This window comes from Bos indicus x Bos taurus, chromosome 19 (genome assembly GCF_003369695.1).
Source record: "Bos indicus x Bos taurus breed Angus x Brahman F1 hybrid chromosome 19, Bos_hybrid_MaternalHap_v2.0, whole genome shotgun sequence".
In the NCBI taxonomy this organism is placed as follows: Eukaryota; Metazoa; Chordata; class Mammalia; order Artiodactyla; family Bovidae; genus Bos; species Bos indicus x Bos taurus.
Genome location: NC_040094.1, coordinates 43,416,079 through 43,434,476, shown reverse-complemented (window position 1 = coordinate 43,434,476; position 18,398 = coordinate 43,416,079). Strand labels below are relative to the sequence as shown.

General features: G+C 44.7%; 1 protein-coding gene across 6 annotated transcripts in view; it reads left to right on the top strand.

Annotated features, from left to right (window-relative positions):
* STAT5B (signal transducer and activator of transcription 5B) overlaps positions 1-12,316 on the top strand; it is a 68,178-nt gene extending 55,862 nt beyond the window's left edge. For 4 of the 6 annotated variants that reach the window (XM_027516876.1, XM_027516881.1, XM_027516879.1 and 1 more), the window contains exons 13-19: positions 2,495-2,701; positions 3,849-3,943; positions 4,044-4,174; positions 5,001-5,171; positions 8,764-8,815; positions 9,099-9,206; positions 9,719-12,316. In XM_027516876.1, coding sequence (XP_027372677.1) covers positions 2,495-2,701; positions 3,849-3,943; positions 4,044-4,174; positions 5,001-5,171; positions 8,764-8,815; positions 9,099-9,206; positions 9,719-9,845 — 891 coding nt within the window. In that variant the 3' untranslated portion in view covers positions 9,846-12,316. Of the gene's footprint in view, positions 1-2,494; positions 2,702-3,848; positions 3,944-4,043; positions 4,175-5,000; positions 5,180-6,816; positions 7,102-8,763; positions 8,816-9,098; positions 9,207-9,718 lie in introns of those variants that run through there. The other 2 variants (XR_003506692.1, XM_027516880.1) reach the window with 2 other exon arrangements.
* The last annotated feature ends 6,082 nt before the right edge of the window (positions 12,317-18,398 follow it).

The following is an 18,398-nucleotide window of genomic DNA, read 5'->3' as shown; positions in this document are numbered from 1 at the left end:
CTTTCTGTTGCAATGGTGAATGGAATTGTTTCCTTAATTTCTCTTTCTGTTTTCTCATTATTAGTGTATAGGAATGCAAGGGATTTCTGTGTGTTGATTTTATATCCTGCAACTTTACTGTAGTCATTGATTATTTCTAGTAATTTTCTGGTGGACTCTTTAGGGTTTTCTATGTAGAGGATCATGTCATCTGCAAATAGTGAGAGTTTTACTTCTTCTTTTCCAATTTGGATTCCTTTTATTTCTTTTTCTGCTCTGATTGCTGTGGCCAAAACTGCAGCCATGAAATTAAAAGGCATTTGAGCTATAGGCAATAGATCAAATGCCTTTTAATTTCATGGCTGCAGTCACCATCTGCAGTGATTTTGGAGCCCAAGAAAATAAAGTGTGTCACTGTTTCCATTATTTCCCCCATCTGTTTGCCATGAAGTGATGGGACTGGATGCCACGTTCTTAAGTTTTTTGAATGTTGAGTTTTAAGCCAACATTTTCCACTCTCCTCTTTCACTTTCATCAAGAGGCTCTTTAGCTCCTCTTCACTTTCTGCCACAAGGATGGTATCATCTGAGTATCTGAGGTTATTGATATTTCTCCCAGCAATCTTGATTCCAGCTTGTGCTTCATCCAGCCCAGCATTTCACTTGATATACTCTGCATATAAGTTAAATAAGCAGGGTGACAGTATACAGCCTTGACATAGACATACTCTTTTCCCAATTTGGAACCAGTCTGTTGTTTCACGTCCGGTTCTAACTGTTGCTTCTTGACCTGATACAGATTTCTCAGGAGGCAGTTAAGGTGGTCTGGTATTCCCACTCTTGAAGCAAAGTGTTTATATATATATATATACACACACACACACATATTCTTTTCTGTGATGGTTTATTGCAGGATGTTGAATACAGTTCCCTGTGCACAGTAGCACCTTGTTGTTTATCTGTTTTATATATAGCAGCTTGTGTCTGCTAATCCCAAACTCCTAATTTATCCCTCTCCAACTCCCTCTCCCCTTTCTAAAGTTGTTTTCTTGGTGAGTCTGTTTCTGTTTCATAAACAAGTTTGTGTCATATTTTAGGTCCCACGTATAAGTAATATCATATGGTATTTGTCGTTCTCTTTCTGACTTCACTTGGTATGGCGAGCTCTAGGTCCATTCATATTGCTACAGATGGCATTACTGTTAATGGCTGAGTGGTATTCCGTTGTATGTGTCCACCACATCGTTATCTCTTCACCTTTCAGTGGACATTTAGGTTGTGTCCATGTCTTGGCTATTGTAAATAGTGCTTCTCTGAACATAGGGGAGCATGTATCTTTTTGAATTAGAGTTTTCTCTGGATATGCACCCAGGAGTGGGATTGCTGGATCTTACGGCAACTCTTTTTAGTTTTTCTTAAGGAACCTCCATACTGTTTTCCATAGTGCCTGCACCAATTTATATTTTCACCAGCACTGTAGGAGGGTTCTCCACATCCTCTCCATTATGCTGTTTTAGAACAAGTACATCCCTGTGGGAATTATTCTACAGATGTATTTGCCTGTATGTGAAATGAATGAATACACTGCAGCATTGCTTGTGACAATAGCCAAAGACTGAAGGACGGTACACAGATGTCCACCAGTGGAGATCCGGTTAAATATATTATTGTTCCTCCACACTGTAGAATATTTAGCGGCCACAAAAGAAAATGAAAAATTTCTTTATGTGCTCATGTGAGGTCTTCTAGATAAAGTATTAAGTGAAAAAAAAGAGTTGCAGAATATGTGGGCTTTATATTTTAAAGAAATTATACATATTTGCTGACAGGCACAGAATATCTTTGTTAGTATACACAATAAACTAGATTACATGCTTTGGGGAGAGCACTAGATTGCTGGCAGACGCAGATAGGAAAGTGACTTCACTGTATACCCTTCTGTGCTTCTAAAATTTTATATCATGTGAAGGAATTGCCTTTTCCAACAAAATTTATAATAAAGTCAAATGAAGTACTGTGCCTGATGGGATGAAAGCAGTTTTTAATAAATTTATATTCTAATATGTTTCTCAGTAAAATCGTCAGCTCATAGTTTCTACTCTTCCATACAAGTTATTTCACTTTGAGCTAGCGTTCTTGGCAGAAGGAGTCAAGAGCAAGGATATACCTAGAGAACCAGTCTTGTAGACTTCGACTCCCTTTGAATTTCCCGTATCAGAGCCAGACCTTGGTCATGTTTTTTTCATGACTGTTGAAACACGAGACCTCCAGCAGCTCACTTACAGAAGCCCACAGAAAGCACAAGGTTACCTTCCAAGGTGCGTGTGAAGAAGATAAGATGGAACCTTCTGAATTTCACCGAACTGCACACCCCAAGGAAGTTTGACTTGACGCTCGGGCTCAGCCAGACAAGTGTTTGTAACTCCATCCAGTCCCTGGTGTTTTTCTCTTGCGCATCAAGGGTATAAATCATGCGACTGTTTGCTCCTAAGGTTTCTGGCTTCTCTCCCTCTCAGGGCAGGGTGCCGTTTGCAGTGCCCGACAAAGTCCTGTGGCCGCAGCTGTGCGAGGCGCTCAACATGAAATTCAAGGCCGAGGTGCAGAGCAACCGGGGCCTGACCAAGGAGAACCTGGTGTTCCTGGCGCAGAAGCTGTTCAACAGCAGCAGCAGCCACCTCGAGGACTACAACGGCATGTCCGTGTCCTGGTCCCAGTTCAACCGGGTGAGGGACGCACCACCTGTAGCGGTTAGATCAGCCCCTGCAAACCCAATCCCTCAGGAGCTGCCCTGCACCAGGCCCTCACTCCTCGCATCTCTCATGTGATGTGCCCGTGATATTAGGAAGCTTCTGAACAGATGGACAGCCTCATACATTTTATGTACAGAATTACGTGCTTGAATATTTAAGCAAAGTGGGTGCACTAGCATGCAGCTGGTGTGTTTTCTCCTTTGTAAAGGAGACAGAAAAGCACACAGTAATGTAACTCATGAGAAGTAAAGCTTCTGTGATGATCAGAGCTCCATGGCTGTCCCCTTGACCCTCTGATGTTCCTTGATACGTAATACAAAGTCAGGCTCCCATGGAACCCTCAGCCCAAGAAAGAGGATGCTGATGAAGGAAATTTAAGTTGATTTTAAATGGAACTTTAATTTCTTTGCTTACACCCCCACTCCACTTATTTTAAGTGCCCTAATTCAGAGATTCCATAGTCTCTGAGTCTGTCTTAAGAGTTATGTGCCAGCCAGCTGGCTAAGTGGTTTGCTGGTGCTCAGAGGAGCTTTGCTAGGAGAAGCAGGAGGCCCCCACGGTCTGTCTTTGCCGTTGCAGTACGGCTCCTGCCTTCCCACAGAATCAGATTACTGCATTTGGCTGACAATTGTTGGTAACACCCAGATGATGGAGTGTTCTCTGCAGCCTCGTGGTGTGATCTGATGCAGTTCACGTTTACGCATCACCGGCGCATCTTGTTAAGGGGCGGGCTTGGACATAGCAGGCCTGAGATGAGGCCTGACATTCTGCATTTCTCAGAAGCTCCTGGGCGATGCTGCTGCTGTTCATCACAGGCCACAAATCACAACCAACAAAGGACTAGTCAGTCCAGATCAGGGGAATGTGTGTGTGGCCAGGCCCACTGAGTGTTGGTAATTGCTTTGTGGTGTTTTCCCCTTCTTCCGTCTTTTCCTCTCTGCACTGTATTTTGGTTGTAGGACCCTTTGGTCAAACTCAGGCAGGCGTGTATATTTATATTTGTATGATCCTGCCAGTGTGGATGTTTTCCATTTAATTTGTCCAGTTAAAGTGTATCCAGGTAATCAGACCCTGAGTGTGGCTTTTGCCTTCTTGGGTTCACTGTTGTCTCTCCAACCAGGAGAATTTACCCGGACGGAATTACACTTTCTGGCAGTGGTTTGATGGTGTTATGGAAGTGTTAAAGAAACATCTCAAGCCTCATTGGAATGACGGGTGAGAATCGTCATTTGTTAAGTTGGCAGTAGAGTGGTAACTTCCTTCTTGCATTGAAACATCACACTCTGCTTCTGCCCCTTTGGCCTTTATGATTCAGGGCTATCTTGGGTTTCGTGAACAAGCAACAGGCCCACGACCTGCTTATCAACAAGCCAGACGGGACCTTCCTGCTGAGGTTCAGTGACTCTGAAATCGGTGGCATCACCATTGCTTGGAAGTTTGATTCTCGTGAGTGTCTCTCCCTCTTTAGGACATGTTGTCTCTGGTTAGGTGCTTACGTTGCAAAATTATTATACTGTAACCACCAGTTCATTGAGTACTTGTTATTATTCCCTGGGGCCAGTACTAATTATGGGAAACACAAATGTATAACCATGACACAGCTGCAGCTGGTGTAAAATATTATTACAAGCACTAATTTTGAGAAATACAAATGGACAGGCCACAGGCCACTTTGTAATACAGTATCCTCCCCAAAGTCTCAGCTGCTTCACCTTTGAACTTTTTGCCTTCTTATTATTCAACCTTGGGCTTATTTCAGTAAAGAATTACTCTGTTGTTTGGAGTCATTAGAGTGGAAATAATATGCTGTTTTCATTGTTCCTTTATCCTAAGCTAAAGGGTTACGGGTATTGACCGTTTCCATCTAGAAATATTAGTTCTTTCCTCTGATCCTCACAGTCAAACAAGAGTAGCGTGATTGTTTTTGGTAACTTATCTGGCTATGGACACACTTCCTATCTCTCTTACATGCTTTTGTATGGGGAATCAGGGACTGGAGTCAGCAACAAGTTTCTTGTAGGAAGGGAGAGAATACTGTTTGAACTGGAAACTGCCTGAGATCATTAGATCTCAAGGGAAGTAGGGTATGTGGTACCCGCTTAGCTACCCATGACTTTTAAAACCGCTTAATCCACAACCCACGGTTATTTTTAAATGGAGATTTTTATTAGGACAATTTTTATGGAGAGCTTCATTTGTAGTCTCTTTGGGTTTTAAGATTTCCTGTTCAGAAGTCATATTTAGACCACGATTATTCTGTCTGTTGATCTAGAGGAAAGAATGTTTTGGAATCTGATGCCTTTTACCACCAGAGATTTCTCCATCCGGTCCCTGGCCGACCGCTTGGGAGACCTGAGTTACCTTATCTACGTGTTTCCTGACCGGCCCAAAGACGAAGTGTACTCCAAGTATTACACCCCAGTTCCATGCGAGCCTGCCACTGGTAACAATGTTCGCATTCTGATTTGCTTTTGTTGTGATTCGGGGCTTTGTTTTAGGTGTGTGTGTGTCTGTGTCTGTCTGTCTGTATGAAAATCTATACAGTTAATGCTCAGTTGTTGCTGTTTGAGCTTTATGCAGGGCAGATATAAGTCCCAGGCTGTTTTCTTTAGTCAAAGAAAAAACATATCCACTACCAGCCCCAAATACCAAACTGAAGGGAACAAGTATCTGTTTGAATCCTGGCTTTTAATTCTTTTGAGTATTTTCCCAGAAGGGAAAGGACTGGTTTATATGATAATTCATATGTTTAATTTTTTGAGGAACCACCGTAGTGTTTTTCTAGCAGCTACACTGTGTTACAATGTACAAGTTTAGATCAAACAAAATTAGGTACAATTTTGTATTTTAAAACATAGATGGTTTTATTGCTTTCTGAGCATAAAAGTATTATGTATTTATTGTAAAATTTTCCAGAAAAGTATAGAAAAGAAAATAGATATCACACAATAGTCTTACCTCGTCCATGTAAACAATTTAGTAGATGTTCTTCAGTCCACATAGCTAGGTTTTCTGCATTCAGTCACCAGAGGCTTATTGAGTACTTCCTGTGTGGGGATTACAATCTAACAGCAGAAGGAAGACAGTAAACAAGTAAATAAGTGTATGTATTTAGTGATGGCCGTTAAGAAAACATATAAGGTGAAGGGATAGGGAGTCCAAGGGAGGTGGCACTTCACTCGCGCGGTCAGAGGAGGCTTCCCTGAGGAGGCGGCATCAGAGTAGACCTGGATGAAGTGAGGAGCTCACACACAGATCTCGAGGGAGAACACTCTAGCCCAAGAGAACAAGAGCAGAGACTCTGAGACGGGAGTGAAGTTGGCGTGTTTAGAAAATCTCACGAGGACCCGGGAGCCTGGAAGTGGATGAGCAGGGGAGAAATGGCAGGAGGCGAGGCCAGAGCAGCAGGAAGGACCAGGTTGTGGCGGGTTTGGGTCATACCGTACATCATCATTTATGACCTGATTACTCTTTCACTGAAAAATACATCCCAGGCAGAGTTACAGGACAGTAAATATAAACTAACAGCATCATTTAACAATACCTAAACTTCATTGTGCGGTGATTCTGTGTTGTTTATTTAAGATACTTTGAAGTAGGTCACAGTTTTTTTGTGATGATTAATATTGCGATAACCAGGTACCTGCATCTCTTTCAACTTGTTTCCTTAGGACAGATTTCTAAAGTCGAATTTGAGACACGTGGGGTAGGTGCTTTTCAAACATTTTGACACATCTTTCCAGAATTGCCCTCCAGAAAGTGGAGTCTGTTTCCACTCCCACAGACACCTGTCTGAGTGTCTGTTTCTCCATCCTCCTCCTGCCAGGCATAGAGTCTCTTCATCAGCTTCCTGTTTGCCAGCCTGACATGAGATCTTACATGTCAGGGCATACGCATGAGATCTTAGTTCTTATTTTTAATTTCTTTGATTCTTCATAAGCTCAAAACATCTTTTCATGTAATGGCAATAATAACAGTGATAAGAAATGAAGTAATAATAGCAGCTAACATTTGTTGAACACTTAATTGCGTACCAGACACTTTTCTGAGCACATTTCAAATTGTTTCTCTTTTAATCTTCAAAACAGGCCTGTGCAGTAGCTACTGTTCCCATCCCCAGGTTTCATTTGAGGAGCTGAGGCCCAGAGGAGTGAAGTAACTGGTCAGAGGTCTCACAGCTAGGAGGAGGTCAAGCCAGGGTTTGAGCTCAGTCTAGCCTGTGCTTCTTATCCTCCACATTATTGGCCATTTGTATTTTTCCTGTACGTTCCTATTCCTTGTTCATTTTTCTTTTGGAGTTCCTTTTTCCTTAATAATGTGCAAGGACGTTTATATAGTAAATAAAGCCTTTATCGTATACAGCAGAGATTTTTTTCTTCGTGTCATGGTTCTTTTAACATTTAGGTTTTGTTTTGCTGAAGTGCAAAGATGTGTATTTTCTACATAGCCCAATCTGTTGACCTTTTTCCTTTAGAGATTCTGCCTTCTGTATCATGCCTTCCACCTGGTTATATTTCTAGGTGGGGAAGTAAGCCAAAATATTTTTAGACTTATGTGGTATTTTGGATTAAACCTGCCACTGCTTCTTTTTATGAGCCCAGCTAATCTAGGTTTTCAAATGTTATTTTTATAGCATTTTTTTGTTTCTTATCTTTTCTGCCATTCTATAAAATTCTTTGTAGACAGTAAAGCACAAAAAGCATGAGATATTATGAAAAGGCAGCCACTGACATTTGAAGCCCCAGAAGAAGCAGGTCAGGATAACAAGCGATGTGTGACCCATGGCGCGGTTCAGTCTCTTAGACTGAGTCATCCTTCTGACCTCAGCGGAATCTTCCCTGTCTAATAGAGTTAAGACATACTTGTTGCCTTCCTCACACACCCAAGAGACGAGACTTCACCGACTTCAGACTATCACAGTCCTGCTACCGACCTTAGCTGGATTTCCATAACCAGCCTTTTGAGAAGGTAACTCTGCCTTACCCCCTCGGTTGATCCGTAGCCTAGCACATCCCAGCGAGGATGCTGTGGAGAGTGAGGCACTGCAGTAGCAGTGCTTTTTTCCTGACCAGCCATGCAGCAGAAACGGCACCCACTGGGGGGCACGGCCATCACATGACTCCCACGTACAGAAACCCACACAAAGACGACGCAGACACCTGACAGAGTGGCTTTCCATTTCCTGAGAGAGTAGAGGCTCAGGGCTAGAGTAACTCCCAGGACCCTTGATAAGATTAGTTCCCTTCTGATGCTTAGATTTTTCCACATGACCCCTGGCAAGTGCTGGTCCACCTTCCGTGCGAGCACCTCCAGTGATAAGGAAGTCAGGGCCTCCCGGGCTGTTTCTCTAGACTTCCAGCGGTGACAGCGTTCTTCCTTGTGTGATTGAGAAGTTATCCAGCTGTGACCTCCCCATGTTGGTCCTTGTTTTGTTGCCAGTCCCTCTGTATCTGCAGCTTGAAACTTTGGAAGATGTGTTTTCTTTTTACAGTGAGTGTGCAGTTAATGGTTGATTTAGATTTGTATTGAAGTTTACCTTTTTTATGGTTTGAAGAATGTATTAACACATCCAAGCCAACTTGGAAGCTGTCTTAACTTCCAGTGTCAGTATTGAGGGCTTCTCCTCTCCTGGGTCTTCCTAATGAATTAAAATATGTGCTTGTGGGACTTCCCTGGTGCTCCAGTGGCTAAGAGTCTGCATTCCCGATGCAGGGGGCCCAGATTTGAGCCCTGATCAAAGAATTAGATCCCACATGCCACAACTAAGCCAAAATTAATTAATTATTTTAAAAGACTCCATGCTCCCAGTGCAAGGGTTATAGTTTCCATCCTGGGTTGGGAAACTGAGACCCCGCATGCCACACTGTAAGACCAAAAGAAATGAGAGAAAAATGAAAGGCACGCTTGTACCAAATCCTAAGATAAAATGAGGTGATTGTGTCTTATCCTAAGAAAAGACGGGATTCTTAAGGGAGACTGCATCTTCATTTCATTTGAGAACTTTGGTTCTCATCACCATCTTCCCTCCTCGGCAGCTAAAGCAGTGGACGGGTACGTGAAGCCACAGATCAAGCAGGTGGTCCCTGAGTAAGTGTCCGGGCCCAGCGCTGGTCTCCTGCTGCCTCTTTTCTCCTCCCCGCGGCTCCACCTGGCTCTCCTCACCCCCTACCGCCTCCCCTCACACACACATACCTGGCCCAGCCCTGGGGAGGGAACTGGGCCTTGGTCATGAGGGGACCTGGTACCCAGGGCTCTGCTCCCACAGCCAAAGCCCCGGGCTCGGTGGGCCCTTTGTCCTTCCACACCCGAGAAAGACACAAAAGTGCTCCCTCCCCACTACCCCTTGCTAAGGCTCCGCTTCCTCCCACAGGTTTGTGAGCGCCTCTGCAGACTCTGCCGGAGGCAGTGCCACCTACATGGACCAGGCTCCCTCCCCAGCCGTGTGCCCCCAGCCTCACTATAACATGTACCCACAGAAGTAGGTTGTGTTCTTCTGGGGCTCCATGGGGAGGAACTGGGCACCTGGCCTCAGGCTGGGTGCACAGAGGACTGATGGGCAAGGACACCAGGGCTAGTCTGGGTTTGAGACTACCCAGGCCAGGCAGGCTCAGGCACGTGCCCAGGTGGGAGGGAGAGATGTGACCAACAGGCATTGGTAGTATCGAACAGGGTTGGGCCATGTCACCTGCTCCACTCTTCTAAAGTGGAGATTTTTCTGGCTCTGTGTAAAGACCAGATGGGTTTTAAGTATATGCGGGCAACCAGTGTTGAGGCTAGGTAGGCTGGTATTTTAGTCTGTCATTGTGTCCAACCAACTGGCAGACGACTCTGCCCCAGGGTTCAGGTCGCCTTACTAGTTGCCCGCCAGGCCTGGGCCAAGGGTACAGGCAGTCTGAGCCGCTCACCTGGTGGGGTGCAGGGTGGTCTCTGCTGCTTCTTGTTGGCCTCTGACCTCTCCCTTCCCTCAACCTCTCCTCTTTTCCTCCCAAGCCCCGACCCCGTCCTTGACAACGATGGTGACTTCGATCTGGACGACACGATTGACGTGGCGCGGCGTGTGGAGGAGCTCCTAGGCCGACCCATGGACAGTCAGTGGATCCCCCACGCACAGTCGTGACGCCCCACCCCACCCCTCCTGCCCCGTCGCCATCTCTAGCTTCTTCATCCTTGCCAGAGGAGTTACTTTTGTGGATGTTTTAATTCCATGAATCGCTTCTCTTTGGAAACAATACTCATAATGTGAAGTGTTAATACTAGTTGTGACTTTAGTGTTTCTGTGCATGGTGGCACCAGTGAAGGATGTGTGAGTGTGTGTGTGTGAGTGTGAGATTGCACGTTGTGCTGCTTCTCCCCCTTGCTGTCCAGAGTTTAGCTGCAGAACTGGGGCCACAAACAGGCTCTGGTTGTTTTAACCTTGTGCAGAATGGCAGTTAGTTCCATGAACCCTGGAACTGGGCCATGTGTCTTGAGGTCCAGTGGCTCTGACACGTGGCTCTTCAAGTGAGGGAAGGACAGATGGAGGTGGAAACACCTCCCGTCTGGTGAATCTGTGTCACCGTGTTTGCCAAGCCATTGATCTATAACTGTGATGGTCTCTGCTTTTCTTCTGAAACGTAGAAACTGCCTTGTGATGAAGGAAGTCAATCCTCCGTCCTTCCCTCTCCCCCAACCCGCATTTTCCTGGGTCGGGATGAGAAAAGGAGGGACATACAGTAGTGGTTGGGGCAAGGGAAGTCGTGGCTTTGGCGGTGGGTAGTGGCTTTCTGAATAACTGGTAGCCCATCTTCTGTTCTCTGCCTCCCACGCTCACTCCCACGCCCCGTGGAATTGCCACTTAGTTCCTGTGTGTGTACACATGTGCAGACACGTTTGATGAAGTAGAGGAAAGACACGAGGGTCGCGTAACCAGCGCTCACAGTGTTCATGTCCTTTATGTCGTGGCCGGATTGAACGGCCCGGCCCTGGCTCACAGGCTCTGAGAATGTTGCATTGTTCCCTGGGAACGACCATCAGTCTGCCCGCCCTCCTCTGCGCTGGTGGAGGCGCAAGCAAGGTTTTCTAAAGGCATATTGATAACGGCTTTTTGCAAATGTTGAATTGTGTTTTTGTTTCTAAATTGGGACTTCTCGGTTTCCCCTTCTCACCCTAATTTGACGTTAGAATTCTTTCTTCCTGCATCAGGTCCTGTGCCTTTGACTCGCCGCAGGCCACATCTATTCCCTTCACTGTCCACACGGTGTCTTGGGGAGTGGGCGGCTAGAGTGTGGGCCTAACCCAGGACCTGTGTGTTGCCCACCTGGGCAGGGTGCTGGGTGTCAGCATTGGGGTAATTTGGGGAAACGCAGTCAGCAGGTTTTCTGGGAAGTTTGGTAAGCTGCAAAAACAAAGCAAAACAAAAAATCCTCAGCATAATTTCGTCCAAAATTTCTTCCATAGCTTTACACCAGAAGGAAGGAATGGGCTGTGGCAGGCAGGTGGGCAAAGGGGGAGGCAGGTATAGCTTTGGGGTTTAAGCCTTAAGGTCACCCCAGCTCCCCTCGAAAAGAAGGGCCTGACCACACCCAGGAGGGAATGGCCCTAAAAACATTATTTTTATACATGTGGGGAAATGAACATATTTTTTTTACAACATTAACTTCTGAACTTATCAGTGTTTTAATGTTAAAGGAAAATATTTCTCTGTAGTAAATATTTATTGGAAGATGCCTCTTTTAAAAGCTGCTCTTTGCCCTAGCTCAGTTTCGTACAGTGATTTATCACTATTTTTCTATGCCGGGCGGTAGACTGTCTCTGCCTCTGATGACCAGGCTGACCCCTCCACGAATACCAGCACTGACGTACCAGCCCCTTACGTCCTCAAGATTTGATTAAAACCCCCCCTCCCCCACCCCCTTCCCGAGACTGGGAGTGTTGGGGAAAGGTGGAAAGGAAGCCTAGTTGCCCCTGTCACCCGTGCACCTTGAGGGCCAACCCTAGTGGTCCTGGCAACCCCGGGGGCAGGGAGTGACACACTCAGATGAGTGGTTGGCCCGGCCCCTGGCATGCCAAGGGCAGAGCGCTCACTGCATCGTTAGCACTGGGCTGGGGAGAACAGGTGCCCAGGAGAGTGGCTGCCTGGAGCCTGGGGGTTCCTGCGCATGTCCCATGGCTGAGCTGTCCTCAGTTTTCCTGAGACCATGTCTCCTGATAGGAGAGATTGTGACTGAAAGGCACGCTCACTGTCTGCATATAGCTTCTCTCTCCTCTCTGTTCTGCAAACCACAAGGAGAGGCGACGGCAAGTCTCGACTGCCTCAGCCCCTCGCTTGCTCCCAGACACACACACACAAATCATCAAAACGTTTAATGTACGGTGTGTTCAGGGCTTTGCAGTGGGTGAGGGGGGAGACTAAAAGTGAATATAACTTAAAATAGCATACTTTTTTATAATTTTTCTTTATAAAACTTTGTGAGATTATTTCAGATACATATTTTAGTCTTGATTGGCAGTAGTATATAACTGCCCAAAAAAAGTATTGTGTACAATTTGGAATAGTCATAAAATTGTGTATTTTATGTTACAAATAAAAATTTCCCTCAGTGGACAGTATGGAGTGCTCTTTTTATTTCATTCCACCAGGTGCTGAGATAGGGTGGTTTTGACGGGGAAATACTTGAAATCATCAGTGTGACTCTGAAAAAAGGAACTAGTTGGGCGTTGGCTGCCCCAGAGCGTGTGTGTGTCACCAGCGTTGATGGCTAGTGGGGGCGTTTCTTACCTTTCTGTTCACATGAGGTTTTGAAAATTAGAATGATAGTCTTTATCTCCTATTCCTGTTAGAAAGCTCATCCTTAAAAATCAGCGTGTTCAGGGGACTTCCCTGGTGACCCTGGGCTAAGACTCTGAGCTCCCAATGCAGGGGGCCGTGAGTTCAGTACCTGGTCAGGGAACTAGACCCCATGTGCTGCAACTAAGAGTTCACATCCCACAACTGAAGATCCTCAGGCCGAGGTGAGATCGAAGATCCTGTGTGCTGCGGCTAAGACCCGGCACAGCCAAATAAATTTAAGTGTCACTGGGGGCTTTGCTGGTGGTTCAGTAGTTAACAGTCCACCTTGCGATGCAGGGGACACTGGTTTGATCCCTGGTTCAGGAAGATCCCACATGCTGCAGAGCAAATAAGCTTGTACACTGCAGCTACTGAGCCCACACGCTGCAGCTACTGAAGCCCAGGCTCCCAGAGCCCGTACCCCGCAAGAGAGGCTGCAGCAGTGAGCAGCCTGCGCAGTGCAACGAAGAGTAGCCCCCGCTCGCCACAACCAGCGAAAGCCAGCGTGCAGCAACAAAGACCCACCACAGCCAGAACATAAATGAATCTTCAAAAAAAAGTATCACCGATAAGGTTTAAAAAAAAAAGAATGATGGAAGTGGTAGGGAAAATCTGAAAGGCTACAGCTAACAAAGCCCAGGGAAGGGTGACAGTGTCGAACATAGTAACTGGGAATACTGTCTGGGTTTGGCACTAAAGAGGCTGTAGATGACCTTGGTAAGAACAGTCTGTAAAGATAGGGACCCAAGCTGAGTTGCTGAGCACTGGAGAGTGACAGGAGTTCCACTCCTGGTGTGACGGCACCAACAGCTCTACACACCCACCCCCACAGTGAAACTGGTGACAGTTGTTTTCTTAAACCCACCCGTTCGAAGTCTCCTATGGGTATACAGCAAATGAAGAAATGCTTACTTAAGAAAATTCAAAATGCAGTAAGAAGAGTGAGCGTGGTGTTTGAACCAAGACCCAAAAGGACAGAAACTCCAGACCAGTGCAGCCAAGAACCCAGAGCTCCCTCTCCCCATAGCTCCCAGTCAGGGGGTTATCATCTGGGAAAGCCAGGATGCCGGCATTTCTCATCCTGCCCCCAGCCCCCTGTAGCTGATGCTAAGTTCTGGCTGATGCTGCTGAAAGGTAAGGTACTCCCTTCTGCTTGGCCCCTTCTGGTAGGATGGACACTTTACCTTGGCCAGTGCTACTGAGAGTCCTGGAGCCCTGATCACATTTGCTCAGGTCCATAAGGTAGTGATTCCACCATGGGAGAGGCAAGCCGGGGAAGGACTGAGGCTACTGATCACCCCCCACCCCTCAGCTTTTTTTTTCCCCTTTTTGGGCTGCACTTTGCAGTGTGTGGGATCTTAGTTCCCCAACCACAGATCAAACCTGCACCCGCTGCGTTGGAAGCTCGTAGAGTCTTTAACCACTGGACCACCAGGGAAGTCTGAGCACTCAGCTTTTGAAGTGGGCCCATCACTCAGAAGCATGCCATCATCATACCCACAATGCCAGACCTAAGACTCAGAGATTTTGCTCCAGAGAGGAGAGGCAGGTTTAAAACAGGGAACTGACTCCATTTGCAAGCTCAAGCTTAACTGTGCTCTCAAAACCTGGAGGTTTTGGTGAAAGGCTATTGGCAGGAGACCCATAGCTTCATTGGAGACAGAAGCTAAACTGAACTGGCTAGTTTGCTAGAAATGGGGAAAGATAAAGCAGGAAGGAACTTTCTCTCTTGGGGTCAGAACAAATCTCAAATACTGACCTTTGAAACTATCCCTTCAAAGAAGCCTGCATTTGATTGGATCCATTTGTGGAGTCATTTATTCCCCAGCGCACTGTTGGCAGATCAGCCAACAACCAGTGTCGTTTTAACATCTGGGTGCGGTCAGGGAAAGAGACACAGAGAGATCCTTGCAAGTCACTGTCATGCTAGGTTGACTATGGGCTTAACTCAGGGCTGCACCCACCTAAGGAGCAACATCAGAGGCTCCACACTGTGTATCGGGGAGGGCAGTGGGGAGCAGACAGACTCACTAAAATAACCCAGCCACTCACTAAACAAGGAAACTTGTTTACCTGGACCAGAAACAAGGAATTGCTAAACTGGTTTCCAAGGTGGCCACACTATTTTACATGAGGGTTCTAATTCCTCTACATCCTTGCCGACACTTATTTTCTGACCTTTTTGATTATAGCCATCGTAGTGGAGTGTGACATGACTTGAGTCAATTCTAGTTTGCATTTCCCTGATGACTAATGGTGTTGAGCAGCTTCATCAGAAGCCCTGGAAAATTCACAAATATCTGGAAACCAGACCAAAACTCCTACAAAACCAATTGAAAAAGAATAAAGTTGAAGTAGTCACACTTAGCAATTTCAAAACTTACTACAAAGAAATAGTAATCAGTGAAGTGTAGCGCTGGCAGGAGGATAGACCAATAGATAAGTGGAAAAGAATTCAGAGTCTAGAAAGAAACCCATGTGTCTGTGGTCAACAAATTTTTGACAAGGGTGCCAAGACCGTTCAGTGGGGAAAGAATAGTCTTTTCAACAAAGTGCTGGGACAACTGGATAGCCACATGTGAAAGAATGAATTTGGAACCTTACATCATATATAAAAATCAATTCAAAGTGGATCAAAGATCTAAATATAAGAGCTAAAACTGTAAAACTCAAAGAAGAAAACAGAGCTTCATGACGTGGGATTTGGCCATGATTTTTTTGGCCATGATACTAAAAGTATAGGCAGCAGAAGGTAAATTGGACTTCATCAAAATTAAAAACTTTGGGGAATTCCCTGGCTGTCCAGTGGTTAGGACTCAGCTTTCATTGAACCAAGCCCAGGTTCAATCCCTGGTCGGGGAACTAAGATCCCACAGTGCTGCAACTAAGCATTTTGGCACTATGACACAGCCAAAAAAATTGTTTTAATTGTACATCAAAAGACACTATTGGGACTTCCCTGGTGGTCCAGTGGCTAAGAGTCCATGCTTCCAATGCAGGAGGCCTGGGTTCAATCCCCGCTCAGGAAACTAGATCCCACAGGCCGAAAATAAAAGTTCGCATGCTACAACTAAAGATCCCACATGCTACAACTAAGACCCAGTCAGCCAAAAAAATAAGTACTTTAAAAAAAGAAAAAAGAAGAAGAAAGACACTGTGAACAGAGAGAAAAGACGACGAACAGAATGGAAGAAAATATTTGCAAACCATATGTCTGATAGGGGATTAATAGCCAAAATATATAAAGAACCCTTCAACAACAAAAACTTTTAAATGGGAACATGACATGAATAGACGTTTTTCCAAAGAAGATACACAGGTAGACAACAGGCACACAAAAAGATGCTCAGTTGTTAGGGAAATGCAACTCAAACCCACAATGAGATACCCATTGGTTGGCTATTACAAAAACCAAAAACTCAGAAAACAGCAACTGTTGAGGGGATGTAGAAAAACCGGAACCCTTATACATTGCAGGTGGGCTCGTAAAATAGTGCAGCTGCTGTGAAAATAGTATGGTGGTCCCTCAAAAAGGTACATGTGTGAATTACCATATGATTTAGCACTTCACCTTCTGGGAATATTCTCAAAAGAATTAAAAGGGGGGACTCAGATCTTTGTACACCGGTGTTTATAGCAGCATTATTCGTAATAGCCAAACAGTGAATGTCCATCAATGAATAAGTGGATAAATAAAATACGGTGTGTGTGTATATATATATATTTGTGTGTGTGTGTGTGTGTGTATTTCCTTCCTTAAATTCTGACACACACTACCACATGGACAAAAACAGACATTATGCTAAGTGAAATAAGACAGACACAAAAGGACAAATATTGTATAATTCCCCTTATATTAGGCACCTAGAGTAGTCATATTCATAAAGACAGCAAACAGGGTGATGGTTTTCAAAGGCTGTGGGAAGGAGCAGTGGGGAGTTATTGTTTGATGAGCGCAGAGTTTTAGTTTAAGAAGATGAAAAGTTTTGGATGATGGTGATGGTTCCACAACAATGGGAACATACTTAATGACACTGAAGTGGATAACTAAATACAGTTAACGTGGTAACTCTTATTTATATTTTACTACAATTAAAAAATATGGATCAAAGAAAAGCCAAGGAAATAATAAGGGTAAATCTTCATGACCTCAAATTTGACACTATATTCTTAGATATGACTCCAAAAGCAACAAAAGAAAAAAACAGGTTGTTAAACTTCGTCAGAGCCGAATATTTGGGACTTTCCCAGTGGTCCAGTGGTTAAGAACCCACCTGCTAGTGCAGGGGACCGGGTTCAAGCCCTGGTCTGGGAAGACTCCGCAGGCCACAGGCAAGTAAGCCCGAGCACCACAACTCCTGAAGCCCACGGGCACTCCAGCCTGTACTGCACAAAGAGAAGCCACCATGATGGGAAGCCCGGACACCGCAGCTAGAGCGTAGCCTGAAGCCCACGGGCACTCCAGCCTGTACTGCACAAAGAGAAGCCACCATGATGGGAAGCCCGGACACCGCAGCTAGAGCGTAGCCTGTGCGCAGCAATGAAGACCCAGCAGGCAAATACGTAAATAAAGCTAAAAAATGTGTGCTTCAAGGACACTATCAAGAAAATAAAAAGAGGTGTGGGATCTGGGGTGGCAGGGAGGCTCAAGAGGGATAAACGTATGTTTATAGCTGATTCATGTTGTACAGCAGAAACTAACACAACATTGTAAAGCAATTATACTCCAGTTAAAAAACACGTTTTTAAAAATGAAATTTTTAAAAAATTTAAAAAGATTTTTTTACTCCAAGTCAAAAAAAAGAAAATGGAAAAATACCCCATAAGATAGGAGAAAAATCATATTTACAAATCATATATATCTGATATATGGACTTGTGTTTAAAATATATAAAGAACTCTTACAACTTAATAATAAAAAGACAAGTGGTCCAGTTAAAAATGGGTAAAGAATCTGATAAGACATCTCCCCAAGAAAGTACACAGATGGCCAATAAACACATAAATAGGTAGGACATCATTAGTCATTAGGAAAATGCAAAATCTCACTCAAATGGATGAATGAGGAGGGCAGGATAGCTATAATCAAAAGGTCAGGTAATAACAAGTGTTGACAAGGATGTGGAGAAACTGGAACCCTCATATACCGGTGGTGGGAATGTAAAATGGTGAAGCCACCTTGGAAACCAGTTTAGCAGTTCCAGTTACTATACAACCCAGCCCTTCCACTCACTGGAACACAGTGAGCCCCTTGCATTCCATCTTTATGCAAGAAAAATGAAGATATATATCCACAGAAAAGCTTGTACACTAGCATTCATAATAGCAATATACACAATAGTCAAAGAGCAGAAATAACCCAGGTTTATCCACTGATGAATGGATAATCAAACGAGTTTCATCCATATGATAAAACATCATTTGGCAATAAAAAGAATGAACTACATGGAAGAACTTTGCAAACATATTAAACGAAAGAAGCCAGACTCAAACGATCACATATTATATGATTCCACTTACATGAAATATCCAGAATAGTTGAATCTATATACAGAGAAAGTAGATTTGTGGTTGCTTAAGGCTGGGGTGTGGAAGGTGGGAAGGGATTGGGGATTAATAGTTAAAGGACCTAGGGTTACTTCCATGGTGATGAAAATGTTATAAAATTGACTGTTGGCATTCATACCTATGAATACACTAGAAACCACTGAATTGCACGCTTTAAGAGTTAAACCGTGATGGGAATTCCCTGGTGGTCCAGTGGTTAGGACTCAGTTCTTAAACTGCTAAAGGACCCTAGTTCAATCCCTGATCAGGGAACTAAGATCCCAAAAGCAGTATGGCCAAAAAGAAATAAGTATA